At 43.8% G+C, this 16,689-nt stretch overlaps 1 protein-coding gene across 5 annotated transcripts in view; it reads left to right on the top strand.

Moving 5' to 3' along the window:
* The window catches only part of ercc6l2 (excision repair cross-complementation group 6-like 2), a 171,352-nt gene that overhangs the window by 51,345 nt on the left and 103,318 nt on the right, over positions 1–16,689 (top strand). For all 5 annotated transcript variants that reach the window (XM_070881961.1, XM_070881973.1, XM_070881966.1 and 2 more), the window contains exons 4-6: positions 2,755–2,874; positions 8,912–9,105; positions 16,450–16,611. In XM_070881961.1, coding sequence (XP_070738062.1) covers positions 2,755–2,874; positions 8,912–9,105; positions 16,450–16,611 — 476 coding nt within the window. The remainder of the gene's footprint in view (positions 1–2,754; positions 2,875–8,911; positions 9,106–16,449; positions 16,612–16,689) is intronic.

Below are 16,689 nucleotides of genomic sequence, written 5' to 3'. Positions count from 1 at the left end.
AGGTTTTGAGGAGAGGGGTGAAGACTACAATCTTGAAACGTGGGGACACAGCCTGGAAATAGGAGGCATTGACGATGCTTGAGAGCATTAAGCCAGCAGAGGTGGTTCTGTCTATATTGAGTTGGATAGGATCCGAGAGCACAAGTAATGGGACACGTTGGTGATTAGCTTGGTGAGGGCTTGAGAGAAAATAGGAAAAAGCTATGAAGTGATCAGAAATGGGGGCAAGGATGTGGGAGGAGACTACTAGATCAGAAACAAGGAGAGGAAGGAGGCAGCTGAGGCAGTCAAGTGGATGGAGGCTCGCGTGGAGCATAAACGCCGCCATTGACTGGTTGGTCCGAATGGCCTGTTTCTGTGCTATATATCCTATGTAATACTCTGATTGATAAACAAGGACCAAAAAAGTAGGAGATGCAACAAGAGGAGAAAAAAGGAATAAGAACATAAGAAATAGGAGCAGGAGTAGGCCATACGATCCCTCGAGCCTGCTCCATCATTCAATAAGATCATGGCTGACCTGATCTTGGCCTCAACTCCACTTTCCTCCCTGTTCCCCTTAGCCCTTGAATCTCCTATAGTTCAAGAATCTGTCTACTCAGCCTTGAATATTTTCAGTGACTCAGCTTCCACAGCTCTCTCGGCTAGAGAATTCCACAGATTTATGACCCTCTGAGAGAAGAAATTTTTCCTCATCTCCGCCTTAAAAGGGTGACCCCTTATTCTGAAACTATGCCCCCTAGTTCTAGATTCCCCCACGAGGGGAAACATCCTCTCAACATCTACCCTGTCAAGGCCGCTCAGAATCTTACATGTTTTAATAAGATCACCTCTCATTCTTCTAAACGCCAATGAGTACAGGTCCAACCTGCTCAACCTTTTCTCAGGAATCAACCTAATGAACCTTCTTTGAACTGCCTCCAATGCAAGTATGTCCTTGCTTAAATAAGGAGACCAAAACTGTACACAGTACTCCAGGTGTGGTCTCACCAATGCCCTGTACAGTTGTCGCAAGACTTCTCTGCTTTTATTCTCCAACCCCTTTGCAATAAAGGCCAACATTCCATTTGCCTTCCTAATTACTTGCTGTACCTGCATGCTAACTTTTTGTGTTTCATGTACGAGGACACCCAGATCACTTAGTACTGCAGCATTCTGTAGTCTCCATTTAAATTATATTTTGCTTTTATATTTTTCCTACCAAAGTGGATAACCTCACATTCTCCCAAATTATACTGCATCTGCCAAATTTTTGCCCACTCACTTAACCTATCTATATCCCTTTGCCAATTTGCATGTGGCTCAGGTAGTAATCCAGAGATTATTACCCTTGAAGTTCTGCTTATTAATTTAGATCCTAGCTCCTCAAACACCCTCAGCAGAACCTCATTCTTAGTTCTGCCTATGTCATTGGTTCCTACATGGACCAGGAGAATTGGATCCTCTCCCTCCTACTCCAAGTTCTTCTCCAGACACGAGGAGATATCCTTAACCCCGGCACCGGGCAGGCAACATAACCTCTGGAACTCCCTGTCGCGGCTGCAGAGAACCGTAACTATCCCCTGACTATACTGTCCCTTACCACTACCACATTCTTTTTTACTCTCCCCCACTTGGATGGCCCCCTGTACCACGGTGCCATGGTCAGTTTGCCCATCCTCCTTGCAGTCCTTTTCCTCATCCATACAGGGTTAAAGGCTGAGGCTCCTCCATCACTACATCCTGGGTTCCCGTACCTTCCTGACTTGGTCACACCCTCCTGTCCCTGACCATTGACAAACTCTCTAAAGTACGATTTAACCTTAAGGGTGTGACTGCCTCCTGGAGCAAAGTGTCCAGGTAACTCTCCCCCTCCCTGATGCATCGAAATGTCTGCAGCTCGGACTCCAGCTCAACAACTCTGAGCCGAAGTTCCTCGAGTTGCAGACAATTACTGCCGATGTGGTTGCTCGGGATCGTGATGCTCTCCGCCAACAATGCTACAAATATGACACACCACCTGCCTATCATCGCTAACCTTGTTTTATTTATTAATTAATTGGATAAAGCTTTTATTAAATTGATATTTTAGTTTTATTGTTTAATTATTTTATTTGTTCTAAGTTATTAATTTAATAAGTACTAGCAAGTTGCAGTTTACCCTTTCCCTAATTTAGACAGCAAAGAAAAGCTGTAATACTCACCAACCAATCACCTACCTGCTCTCCTGTGACGTCACGTTTTGATTTTTTTTTTTCGCCGCGCTCTGTATTCAGCTCCGCTCACCGTGCTCCCACTCAGGTTCGCTCCGCCGGTGGATGGGAAGGGAACATTTTATATCCATATTTCTCACAAGGGTTAACTTACAACATTTTCAATTTAGAAAATTAGTGGTTGATTCTAAATCCAGCTAGTCCACTTTTGTGCAGGTCAGGTGTAGAGTCAATTATGTCTGTCTTTGAACCATATGCTTTGGTCTGGCTGATTACATAAAACCGAGTTGCCCTGGCACAATGGAGAGAGTTCCACTGCACTAGGCCTGAATTAAAAATTGAGATATTGGCAGATTGTATTTTAGTAGAATCACTGACATTGTTACATCACTAACGATATGCATCTTCTGTAAAAGAGGATATTTACTCTTTCCTTTTAAAATTTGCTTTTGAAACTTTTTATTTGACCCAATTAAAAAATGAATTGAGTGGAAGTAGTTGTATTATTCATTTAAAAAAAATCTTGGTCAACTTGGTAAACTGCTAACTTTTTCCCTCACAGGTTATTTCCTTTCTAGCAGCTGTGCTTCATAAAACAGGGACCCGAGAGGATATTGAAAATAACATGCCCAAGTTTGTTCTGAAGACTATGAGGAAGGAATCAAAAGCACTCAATGACAAAGTAATCATTTACAGCCTGTATCTTATTGCAAATCTCACTTTCCTAGAAATAATACATTTTGCTTTGATACAGGAAATTCTTAATTTAAACCTTTAAAGAAGTTGCCATTAATGGCACTATAAGTTGCAAACATTTTCTTGTGGAATCTTTGATTCACTGTCCACATTAGCTTTGTTGAAAGTTTAAAAAAATATTTTTTTTTCCATTTTATTCTTGCCCCCTGTCCATCTGCCTTTATTCATGTTGTCTGCAACAGTAACTTGTGACCCCAGTATCACTATGGTCTCCTTTTGTGCTGTATGATTCTATGAAAACAATTGATGAAGTTTGGTATAAATCAGATGTGATTTCCTCTCTCATACTCACCTATAGTGTAGAACCATTGAACCTTACGACACAGAAGGAGGCCCATCATGTGTGTGCCAACTCTCTGAGCTATCTAATTAGTCTCATTTTCCAATACTTTTCTCATGCCCCTTAAAAATGTTCTTTTTCAAACATTTATCTATTTTCTTTTTAATGCCCATTAAGGATTCCACTTCCACCACTGTTTCTGGTAGGACATTCATAGAAATATAGAAAATAGGAGCAGTAGTAGGCCATTCGGCCCTTTGAGTCTGCACCGCCATTCAATATGATCATGGCTGATCCTCTATCTCAACACCATATTCCCGCTTTTTCCCCATACCCCTTGATGTCTTTTGTTTATAGAAATCTATCTATCTCCCTCTTAAATATATTTAGTGACTTGGTCCCCAGAGCCTTCTGTGATAGAGAATTCCACAGGTTCACCACTCCCTTAAGTGAAAAAATTTCTCTTCATCTCAGTCCTAAATTTCCTACCCCATATCCTGAGACTGTGAGCCCTTGTTCTAGACTTCCCAGCCAGGGGAAATATCCTCCCCGCATCCAGTCTATCCAACCTCATCAGAATTTTATACGTTTCATTGAGATCTCTCATTCTTCTCAACTCTATTGAATACAGGCCTACTCATACGACAGTCTTGCCGTTCCAGGAATCAGTCTGGTGAACCTTCGCTGCACTTCCTCTATGGCGCCAAAACTGCACACAATACTCCAGGTGTGGTCTCACCAAGGCCCTATACAACTGCAGCAAGACATCCTTGCTCCTGTACTCAAATCCTCTTGCAGTGAAGGCCAACATACCATTTACCTTCCTAACTGCTTGCTGCAGCTGCATGTTTGCTTTCAATGACTGGTGTACAAGGAGACCCAGGTCCCTCTGAACATCGATACTTCCCAAGCCATCACCATTTAAATAATACTTTGTCCTTGTGTTTTTCCTACCAAAGTGGATAACTTCACATTTATCCACGTTATACTGACGGTAGCGACGAGTGATATCATCAAGGTCCAGTTCGGTGATTGGAGCATGGGCAGGTACAGCTGGAGCGATGAGATTGGGGCGAAGGAGCAGTGAGAGACTAGCGGCACGTGATCGGGGCCCAGGAGAGGCATGAGTTCGGGGCCAGAAGAGGCGATGGCCCAGGGGCAGCACGGGTCAGCACACACTCTAATATGTGTGCGCCCTAGGTCCGTGCAGCAGAGTAGGTCTCCAGTCGCCCTGGATAACCCTTGCCACTGGACCAAGACCTAGATCTGTCAAGCTCGTGTGGTGGCTGGTGTGCAATGGCCACTCCACGTTAAAAAAATCCACACACAGGCATCTTCCAGGATGTAGTTCAGGACCTGGAATATTAGGTCCTTCATTGAAACACTTGTGAACTCATCCTTTTTTGGCATGGAAGCAAGTCATCCTCGTTTCGAGGGACTGCCTATGATGATGATGATGACTGCATCTGCCGTGTGTTTGCCCACTCACTTAACCTATCTAAATTGCCTTGCAGTGTCTTTGCATCCTCCTCACAACTCACAATCCCACCTAGTTTTGTGTCGTCAGCAAACTTGGAAATATTACATTTGGTTCCCTCATCCAAATCATTTTATATATATATATATATATATATAGTGAATAGCTGGGGCCCAAGCACTGATCCCTGTGGTACCCCACTAGTCACTGCCCACCATCCCGAAAAAGACCTGTTTATTCCTACTCTCTGTTTCCTGCAAGTTAACCAATTTTCAATCCATGCCAATACATTACCCTCAATCCTATGTGCTTTAATTTTGTACACTAACCTCATTTGTGGGATTTTATCAAAGGCCTTCTGAAAATCCAAATACACTACATCCACTGGTTCGCCCTTATCTATTCCAGCCATTATGTCCTCAAAAAACTCCAGTAGGTTTGTAATACATGATTTTCCTTTCATAAATCCATGTTGACTTTGTTTAATCCCGTTGATATTATCTAAATGTGCCGTATAATAGTCTCTGGTATTTTCCCTACTACTGATGTCAGGCTCCGGTCTGTAGTTTCCTGTTTTCTCTCTCCCTCCTTTTTTGAATAGTGGGGTTACATTTGCCACCCTCCAATCTGCAGGAACTGTTCCATAATCTATAGAATTTTGGAAGATGACAACCAATGCATCTACTATTTCCATGGCTACCTCGTTTAGTACACTGGGATGCAGATCATCAGGCCCTGGGGATTTATCGGCCTTCAGTCCCATTAGTTTCTCCAGCACTAGTTTCTTACTAATAATCATTTCCTTTAATTCCTCTTGCTCACTAGACCCTTGGTTCCCTAGCATTTCTGGGACATTATTTGTGTCCTCTTCCGTAAAGACAGAACCAAAGTATTTAGTTAATTGTTCTGCCATTTCCTTGTTCCCCATTACAAATTCTCCCGTTTCTGTCTGTAAAGGACCTACATTTGTCCCCTCCACAAGCTCCATTATCACCTCTAAGAGGTGGGAATGGAGTGGAGAGGCCTTACCGACCGGGGGACAGATGGATGGGCCGACCCTTCCGAAACTGCTCCCGGGCCGGAAGTGGCAGGAGCGGGTTTCCGCTCATCCCGTTTTTCCACCGCATCAAGCACGCGCCAACCCCTTATCGACCGGCGGCGACCTTCAATCCAACCCCCGTGGGAAATTGCCCTGTGCAGAATTGCCGGATGGGAGCGCCGCTGCCGCCGGTCAGTACCACTGACAGCTTTAGCTTTTTCTGTCGGAAAGCTGTGTGTGTTTAGACGGTGCGTCTGCCTTTAAAAGGGAGGGCACGCTGCCGCAGTCGCCATATTATTTTTTGTTGTCGTCCAACTGCCAGGTCGGGCCGACAGTTATGCCCCCGGGTTCAACCAGGCCGCCAACAGGCAGCCTGGCACTCCCTCTTGGGTGCCAGGCTGCTGCCCGGCCGAAACCCTCTCTGGTGGCCCAGTGGACTGAACTTAAAACTCTGCAGAGTTCGCAGCGGCCCTTCCCTTTAACTGAAGGGGAGGGATCTTGTGACACGTCAGCGCAACGCTGATGACTTGGAGCGACGGCCGTTCCGACCTGCCCCCACTTCCACTCTGGTGATGACGGCCACTACGACCCATCCCTATCCTGACACCAACTGGAAACAAAATACGAAAACCTGAATTTCTCCGGATTGTCCGTCAAAGCAGGGGTGTCACCAATTTGCACTCTGTTATTCTCAATGACATGTCCCTTAATGTGCTAACTTCCCACTTCCCAACTAATTATTAGTCCCTCCCCACACACACTTTTAAGCATCCTAATTCATTGTGCACATGTGACATTTTGAGTCGTGCATACCTATATTCTAAAAGCAGCTTGAGTGAACAAATTTCCCCTGGATTTGCTTTTAACTGGCTCAGCCTGAAATAAAAGACTGTCTTTTTCTGGATTCCCCTCTATCTAGCCTATCTATTTCCTTCAATACTTTAACTGTTACTTATATCACCCATTGTACAGGGAATTTACCTAGTCTCTCAATCCCTTCATCTTGTAAGTCATCCTGGGAAATCACTCGGCTTTCTCCAAGGCCAGTATATCCTTCCTAAGGTCGGACACCCAAATCTGAATACAATCTTCCAAATTCCATCTGACAAAAGCTTTGGATAATTGCAGTTGCTTTAATATTCTACATCACTATACCTCTTGTGGTGATGCCAACATTCCATTAGTCTTTTGATTACATTTTGCACCTGTGCAGTAAGTTTTAATGATTTATGTACCTGGCGTCCTACACTCCTTTGTTCTTCTCCTCTCAGTGCTTGCCCATTTGCTATTATTATTTCAAGGTGTACTGCATCATATTTGATTATCCTAAACTGCCCACATACTTAATCTACCAATCTTTTTCTCTTCACAATTCACCAAAACTCCTACTGAAGCATCATTTGCAAACCTGCATATACTTTCCTCATATTGCCAAATCCAGGTCATTTATATATAGGCCAGGAATTTGCGGTCAGTGGCGAAGCAACGGTGATTGCTGCTGATCACGAAGAAAGCTACTACAAAGATCTCTACAGAGTGAAATAAAGATTGGGACATACACATTGGGTTAAGGTAGCAACTGAAAATCATATTTAAAAAAATATTTTTTTCATTTTAAAAAAATTATTTAAAAAATCTAGTAAGTTTCTATCATAATGGAGAAATTTGATATTCCACAAATGTAAAATTAATTTTTCAGAGCTAGAACGGTTCAGCAGTCAATACGTCATTAAAACCCCAGTTACACCTATTCCAAAAAGGCCTGGACTTTGCGGTCGGAGGCGTACCTCCGGAGTATGCCTCCACCCACTAAAATTATACCTATTTACCTTCAGGCTCCTAGGCTGTGGAGACTTAGGGTCCTGCGCCTGCATTAAGGCTCAGGGATGCGGGCAGCTCGGAAGTATCCCTGGTATCACGTGGGCCAGCTCCTCCAACCAGAAAGGAGGATTCCTAATGTGCTTATGGAGATTCCATTTATGAACGGAAACCCCATAAGCATACGGTATTAGGAATACCCAAATGATTAAATAATTTAGACAACTGCAATAAGAATAAATATTCTCATTTTCAAATTTCATTAAAAGTCCCTTCAATAAAGCAGATACAATAAAAAATTAAATTTTTTGAAAAATAATTTTAAGCATTTTAGCCTGGATCAAAATTTGCATCAACTACTTTTGTGTTTGGGCATAATTCTTTATTTAAAATGTTTTAATTTAAGGTTTATATTAACCCTTGCGCTGGTGAAAGCAGGCCTTACGCTCTACCAGGCGTAAGGGTTTTGTGGGCATTTGCTGGGCAGTAGTTGGGCAAATAGCCCAACTTTGCGGCAGCAAAAATGATTTTGCTTTCGGTGCGGTATATCTCTCGAGGCGAACCTTGAGAGATTGCAAGTTCTGTGTTTTCGCGCATATGCAGTGCATGCACAAACTAAAAACTTTGCGGTCGTTTCTAAAGGCTTACGACAGCGTATGCTGTGAGTACGAGCTCATTGGAACCGCAAAGTCCGGGCCTTAATTTTTAATGGGGTGTTTAACAGCACAATTAGAAGCTTAAGTTTTTGTCAGTTCCACTGATTTCTCAGAATGTTGGCTATGTGGAGTTCCGTAGCGCAGCCTGTGGTGGAGCAATGAATGACTGACCACAATTTCAGTAATTCTGTGCTTAGCTGCGCATGCACTAAAACCTGAAGTTACAGTCAGTTTCAGAGAGTAATGACCCCAATTGCTGACAATTTGCTGTCATTACCCACCACCAAATCTGGGCCATTGAGTGACAAGTGAGGGTCCCAGCACTGCTCTCTGGTGAACACTGTCAAATCAAGAATGTCTCTTTTATCCAAACTCTCTGTCTCTATCTCCGACCAGTTTCCTATCCATGCCATAAAGTTGCCTTCAATTCCACATGCCTTGATTTTAAATAGAAATCGCTTGTGCAGAACCTTACCAAATGCCTGCAGAAAAATCTATGTATATTACATCCTTTGATCATCCTCTATCCATGAACTTGATGACTCTGTCAAAGAACTCTACTAAGTTAGTTAGACATAGCCTACCTTCCACGATACCATGGTGACTCTCCTTAATCAGCTTATAATTAAAAAAACACTCACTTGCTTTACCACAACAATGGACCTAAAACTTGTCTTTTTTTTCCCGTTGAAGATTTTCCTAATCATTGCTCCTTTGTCTGTGCTGTATAACTGGAATGATGAACTGGATACCTGGGGTTATTTTAGAATTTGTATCTTGCATGGCAACAAAAAAGATCATACTCTCAGTTGCATTCGACGAAGGAAGTGCGAAATCGCCCTGACAACCTATGAAACAGTCCGCCTCTGTTTGGATGATATCAACAGGTAATTGGTTCATATTGCAATGTATTTAAAGTTGGATTGCATTGAAAAGAGTTATTAGTGATATTAGCTGTGACGTTTGGTACACTGTAAATGTAGGCTAGTCTGAGAGATCCTGTTTGTTTGATGGTGGCCAGAATAATCTTGTTATACAATTAGCTGCTTGGAATACTGCTTCAAAAAGATGATATACAGGCAGATGTCAACTGGGAGGGATTATGGAGTGTCCTCCTCAAATTCGGCTGCCGTCAAAAGTTTGTTACGATCCTCCGCCTGCTTCATGATGACATGCAAGCTGTGATCCTGATCAATGGATCCACCACAGACCCAATACACATGTGGACCGGGGTCAAGTAAAGCTGTGTCATCGCACCAACGTTCTTCTCCATTTTCCTTGCTGCAAAGCTCCATCTCACCCTCATTAAGCTCCCTGCTGGAGTGGAGCTAATCTACAGAACAAACGGGAAACTGTTCAATCTCCGTCGCCTCCAGTCCAGGTTCAAGGTCGTCCCATCCTCTGTCATTGAATTACAGTATGCAGACGACGCTTGCGTTTGTGCACACTCGGAGGTCGAACTCCAAACCATTGTCAACACTTTCACCGAAGTGTACGAGAGTATGGGCCTTACACTAAACATCCGTAAGACTGCCCCCCCTGATTATCAAGATCCATGACGAGGCCTTGGACAACGTGGACCATTTTCCATTTCTCGGGAGCCTACTGTCAACGAGGGCAGACGTCGCTGACAAAGTCCAACACCGCCTTCAGTGTGTCCGTGCTGCCTTTGGTTGCCTGAGGAAGAGAATGTTTGAAGACCAGGACCTCAAACCCGGTGCCAAGCTCATGGTCTACAGAGCAGTAGTGATACCCGCCCAGAGACATGAACCATGTACAGCAGGCACCTCAAAGCACTGGAGAAGTACCACCAATGTTGCCTCTGCAAGATCCTGCAAATCCATTGGCAGGATGAGCGCACCAACGTCCGTGTTCTCGCTCAGGCCAACATCCCCAGCATCGAAGCATTGACCACACTCGATCAGCTCCGATGGACGGGCCACATCGTCCGCATGCCCGATACTAGACTCCTAAACCAAGTGTTCTACTCAGAGCTCCGACACGGCAAGCGAGCCCCAGGTGGGCAGAGGAAACGCTTCAAGGACACCCTCAAAGACTCCTTGAAAAAGTGCAACATCCCCATCGACACCTGGGAATCTCTGGCTCAAGACCACTCAAAATGGAGGAGAAGCATCCAGGAAGACGCCGAACACCTTGAATCTCTTCGCCGGAAGCACGCGGAAGCCAAGCGCAAACAGTGGAAGGAGCGCATGACAACCCAAGCACCCCACCCACCCGCCCCTCCAACCACCGTCTGCCCCACCTGTGACAGAGACTGTAGGTCCCGCATTGGACTCATCAGTCACCTGAGAACTCATTAGTGTGGAAGCAAGTCACCCTCAACTCCGACAGACTGCCGAAGAATAATAATAATAATACAGGCAGATCCACGGGAGATCCAATTTGCCCATATAAAAATTATTTTTCCCTTAGTTGTTCAGTGGGATTAAAACCCTGATTTAAAAACAAGTTATTTTTCTGATAAGTAAATATTTTCTTTAATTCCAATGCAAAAGCTGTGACACAGAAGCCAGCACCATCTGAGTGATATATGGAGGTTGCATTGTGAAAACTTGTCCAATATAATTTCTATTCCACAAGCGATAATAGATACTGCAACAATCGTGGGGTTGCACTCATATCTGCCAGGTCTTCATGATGCGTCTCTTTACAGAATAAAGTGAATTAAAAATAGAGGTGAAAAAGGTGGGTTTGATTTCCCCTGTGGTTCAGTTGCAGTGAAGTTAGAGGCAGAGTAAGGGCTAATTTTTCTGGTGTGTTAGTATATTTACAAATGGTTTTGAACAATTTTGTCCCAGCAAATCAGTAGCGACATCATAAAAGCACACATTTCTACTGTCAGGAAGTTTGTTTCATAGCAAATTGAACATACTCTTAAGAATGGGGTGTGGAATATATTTTCAGTACGTTTCTTCTTTACCTGCTTGGATTTAGAAACATAGAAACATAGAAAATAGGTGCAGGAGCAGGCCATTCAGCCCTTTTAGCCTGCACCGCCATTCAATGAGTTCATGGCTGAACATGAAACCTCAGTACCCCCTTCCTGCTTTCTCGCCATACCCCTTGATCCCCCGAGTAGTAAGGACTTCATCTAACTCCCTTTTGAATATATTTAGTGAATTGGCCCCAACCACTTTCTGTGGCAGAGAATTCCACAGGTTCACCACTCTGGGTGAAGAAGTCTCTCCTCATCTCGGTCCTAAATGGCTTACCCCTTATCCTTAGACTGTGACCCCTGGTTCTGGACTTCCCCAACATTGGGAACATTCTTCCTGCATCTAACCTGTCTAAACCTGTCAGGATTTTAAACGTTTCTATGAGGTCCCCTCTCATTCTTCTGAACTCCAGTGAATACAAGCCCAGTTGATCCAGTCTTTCTTGATAGGTCAGTCCCACCATCCCGGGAATCAGTCTGATGAATCTTCGCTGCACTCCCTCAATAGCAAGAATGTCCTTCCTCAAGTTAGGAGACCAAAATTGTACACAATACTCCAGGTGTGGCCTCACCAAGGCCCTGTACAACTGTAGCAACACCTCCCTGCCCCTGTACTCAAATCCCCTCGCTATGAAGGCCAACATGCCATTTGCTTTCTTAACCGCCTGCTGTACCTGCATGCCAACCTTCAATGACTGATGTACCATGACACCCAGGTCTCGTTGCACCTTCCCTTTTCCTAATCTGTCACCATTCAGATAATAGTCTGTCTCTCTGTTTTTACCACCAAAGTGGATAACCTCACATTTATCCACATTATACTTCATCTGCCATGCATTTGCCCACTCACCTAACCTATCCAAGTCACTCTGCAGCCTAATAGCATCCTCCTCGCAGCTCACACTGCCACCCAACTTAGTGTCATCCGCAAATTTGGAGATACTACATTTAATCCCCTCGTCTAAATCATTAATGTACAATGTAAACAGCTGGGGCCCCAGCACAGAACCTTGCGGTACCCCACTAGTCACTGCCTGCCATTCTGAAAAGTACCCATTAACTCCTACTCTTTGCTTCCTGTCTGACAACCAGTTCTCAATCCATGTCAGCACACTACCCCCAATCCCATGTGCTTTAACTTTGCACATTAATCTCTTGTGTGGGACCTTGTCGAAAGCCTTCTGAAAGTCCAAATATACCACATCAACTGGTTCTCCTTTGTCCACTTTACTGGAAACATCCTCAAAAAATTCCAGAAGATTTGTCAAACATGATTTCCCCTTCACAAATCCATGCTGACTTGGACCTATCATGTCACCATTTTCCCAATGCGCTGCTATGACATCCTTAATAATTGATTCCATCACTTTACCCACTACTGAGGTCAGGCTGACCGGTCTATAATTCCCTGTTTTCTCTCTCCCTCCTTTTTTAAAAAGTGGGGTTACATTGGCTACCCTCCACTCGATAGGAACTGATCCAGAGTCAATGGAATGTTGGAAAATGACTGTCAATGCATCCGCTATTTCCAAGGCCACCTCCTTAAGTACTCTGGGATGCAGTCCATCAGGCCCTGGGGATTTATCGGCCTTCAATCCCATCAATTTCCCCAACACAATTTCCCGACTAATAAAGATTTCCCTCAGTTCCTCCTCCCTACTAGACCCTCTGACCCCTTTTATATCCGGAAGGTTGTTTGTGTCCTCCTTAGTGAATACTGAACCAAAGTACTTGTTCAATTGGTCTGCCATTTCTTTGTTCCCCGTTATGACTTCCCCTGATTCTGACTGCAGGGGACTTACGTTTGTCTTTACTAACCTTTTTCTCTTTACATACCTATAGAAACTTTTGCAATCCGCCTTAATGTTCCCTGCAAGCTTCTTCTCGTACTCCATTTTCCCTGCCCTAATCAAACCCTTTGTCCTCTGCTGAGTTCTAAATTTCTCCCAGTCCCCAGGTTCGCTGCTATTTCTGGCCAATTTGTATGCCACTTCCTTGGCTTTAATACTATCCCTGATTTCCCTAGATAGCCACGGTTGAGCCACCTTCCCTTTTTTATTTTTACGCCAGACAGGGATGTACAATTGTTGTAATTCATCCATGCGGACTCTAAATGTCTGCCATTGCCCATCCACAGTCAACCCCTTAAGTATTATTCGCCAATCTATCCTAGCCAATTCACGCCTCATACCTTCAAAGTTACCCTTCTTTAAGTTCTGGACCATGGTCTCTGAATTAACTGTATCATTCTCCATCCTAATGCAGAATTCCACCATATTATGGTCACTCTTCCCCAAGGGGCCTCGCACAATGAGATTGCTAATTAGTCCTCTCTCATTACACAACACCCAGTCTAAGATGGCCTCCCCCTAGTTGGTTCCTCGACATATTGGTCTAGAAAACCATCCCTTATGCACTCCAGGAAATCCTCCTCCACCGTATTGCTTCCAGTTTGGCTAGCCCAATCTATGTGCATATTAAAGTCACCCATTATAACTGCTGCACCTTTATTGCATGCACCCCTAATTTCCTGTTTGATGCCCTCCCCAACATCACTACTACTGTTTGGAGGTCTGTACACAACTCCCACTAACGTTTTTTGCCCTTTGGTGTTCTGCAGCTCTACCCATATAGATTCCACATCATCCAAGCTAATGTCTTTCCTAACTATTGCATTAATCTCCTCTTTAACCAGCAATGCTACCCCACCTCCTTTTCCTTTTATTCTATCTTTCCTGAATGTTGAATACCCCTGGATGTTGAGTTCCCAGCCCTGATCATCCTGGAGCCACGTCTCCGTAATCCCAATCACATCATATTTGTTAACATCTATTTGCACAGTTAATTCATCCACCTTAATGCGGATACTCCTTGCATTAAGACACAAAGCCTTCAGGCTTGTTTTTTTAACACCCTTTGTCCTTTTAGAATTCTGCCGCACAGTGGACCTTCCTGTTCCCCGCCCCGGGCCTCTCCGCCCCCCCCCCCCATCTCCCCTCCGTCTCCTGCCTCTGCCTCCCTTTTGTCTCTCTCTGTCTCCCTGCATTGGTTCCCATCCCCCTGCCATATTAGTTTAACTCCTCCCCAACAGCACTAGCAAACACTCCCCCTAGGACATTGGTTCCGGTCCTACCCAGGTGCAGACCGTCCGGTTTGTACTGGTCCCACCTCCCCCAGAACCGGTTCCAATGCTCAGGAATTTGAATCCCTCCCTGCTGCACCACTGCTCAAGCCACGTATTCATCTGCGCTATCCTGCGATTCCTACTCTGCCTAGCACGTGGCACTGGTAGCAATCCCGAGATTACTACTTTTGAGGTCCTACTTTTTAATTTAGCTCCTAGCTCCTTAAATTCGTTTCGTAGGACCTCATCCCTTTTTTTACCTATGTCGTTGGTACCAATGTGCACCACGACAACTGGCTGTTCTCCCTCCCATTTCAGAATGTCCTGCACCCGCTCCGAGACATCCTTGACCCTTGCACCAGGGAGGCAACATACCATCCTGGAGTCTCGGTTGCGGCCGTAGAAACGCCTATCTATTCCCATCACAATTGAATCCCCTATCACTATCGCGCTCCCACTCTTTTTCTTGCCCTCCTGTGCAGCAGCGCCAGCCACGGTGCCATGAACTTGTCTGCTGCTGCCCTCCCCCGATGAGTCATCCCCCCCAACAGTACTCAAAACGGTGTATCAAAGATTTGACTCTTTGCATTGTGCCTGGAACTGTACATCCCTCCATTTGAAAGCTTGACACAGTCTGGACACTGTTTCCAATATCATCAGCATGCAGGAGTTGTAGATAAATTGTGTAGCACTCCATTTAGTACTGATGAAACTTGTACAATCGAGATGGCTGAGTTTGAATGACAGGGCAATCCCCAGGACTCTCAACTCTGGTTGGAAGTCAGGCTTTCAACAGTAATGGGCTGACTGAGATGTTTTCAGTTAATGTTCAGAGTGAATTGTTTTAAAATTCAATCTTTATCTTTCTTGGAGATAAGGATGTGTAAAGAAAAAAATGTGTCGTAATTTGCTGTGACAACTGCAACATTTCCAAAGTTTATTGGTAATGGAACCAAAAAATCTTATGAAAGAATTGCTGACTACCAAAGTAATGTATTGTGTGAAATGTCTGGAGTCATTATGATCAACGCCACTGATTTGCAATTTTTATGTAAATTGGACAGAATTACAGATTGTGATCTCCAAAACGGCAGTTAAAAGCTGGCCCTCTGCCACTCAGTTGTACCGAACCACTACAAAGAAGAAGAATGGACTGCAGCGGTTCAAGAAGGCGGCTCACCACCACCTTCTCAAGGGCAATTAGGGATGGGCAATAAATGCTGGCTTTGCCAGCGACGCCCACATTCCATGAACGACTAAAACATTTTTTTCCAGAAATGTTTTATTCCCTGAAGCAATTGGGTTATTTTTTTTACTTTTTTTGTTCCCCTTTTGGTGCTACCCCCACATATAATGCTGTGTTTTGAGAGTATGGGCAGGTGTCATGTCCCCAAACCTCTGCCATTCTGAAGTGGCCACTTGGACCTATACATGAGTGCTGTAGCTTGCTCAGGATTTCCCTGTGATTTCGAACTTGTTTTATGAAGTATTATGGAAATTAAACTATATGGTATTCTTCAGTGCTCTTAGGGTGTCAGATATTTTTGCATGTTTTTAAAAAATTTGCCAACATACTTTAGTTCATTTTCCTCTGTTCTGGAATAGTTTCATATATCTTGTATGTTATATACCAAAGGTCCTGAAAACTTAGTCCCAATTTAGGTGATGCCAACTTAAATCTTGGTGGTGTTACTCACTTTTAGCTAGTCAATGTAAAATATTTTTTAAAGTCACCTACTGTAATAGAGCAAGAACAGTGGAACTGATTCAAAATCTCGAGGTCACAGGTATAGAGCATAGAGATGGAGAAAGATGAGAACTGGGCCCCATAGAGCAAGTTGTACTGTTGAGGACTGGGAGCATTCCAGCTTATTTAGAGTATAAAACACATTTGTGTATACCCTCCATTGGACAAAGTTGGTATCTTCCAATAATAGCATGTTCAGAAAATATTTAACAAAATTTATTAGCTCTGACTTCAGTTGTGAATGAGTTTTCTACAGCAACAGCTATAGAACTGCACTGTTATTGTGCTGGAATTTCTTCATAATTTACTGAACTGTAAATCTATTGTGCTGTCAAACAGGCAAAGAAAACTTTAAGGATTACAATATTATGTTATATGTGGTTCATTTTCGGTTTCTTCAACAGTATTGAATGGTCTGCAGTGTTTGTAGATGAAGCCCATAAGATAAAGAATCCTAAAGCTCAGATCACACAGGCTTTGAAAGCCCTGAAGTGCAGGGTCAGAATTGGGCTAACTGGGACCATTTTGCAGAACAACATGGATGAGCTATGGTGTGTCATGGACTGGTAAGCAATATGATTATACTCATTTTAAAAGTGGCAAATTATTTCAGGTTAAACTTATGAAATGTCAAAATGGAAAGT

This window comes from Pristiophorus japonicus, chromosome 1, assembly GCF_044704955.1.
Source record: "Pristiophorus japonicus isolate sPriJap1 chromosome 1, sPriJap1.hap1, whole genome shotgun sequence".
Taxonomy (NCBI): Eukaryota; Metazoa; Chordata; class Chondrichthyes; family Pristiophoridae; genus Pristiophorus; species Pristiophorus japonicus.
The sequence above is the reverse complement of the archived record's forward strand: the minus strand, read 5'-3'. Positions and strand labels throughout refer to the sequence as shown.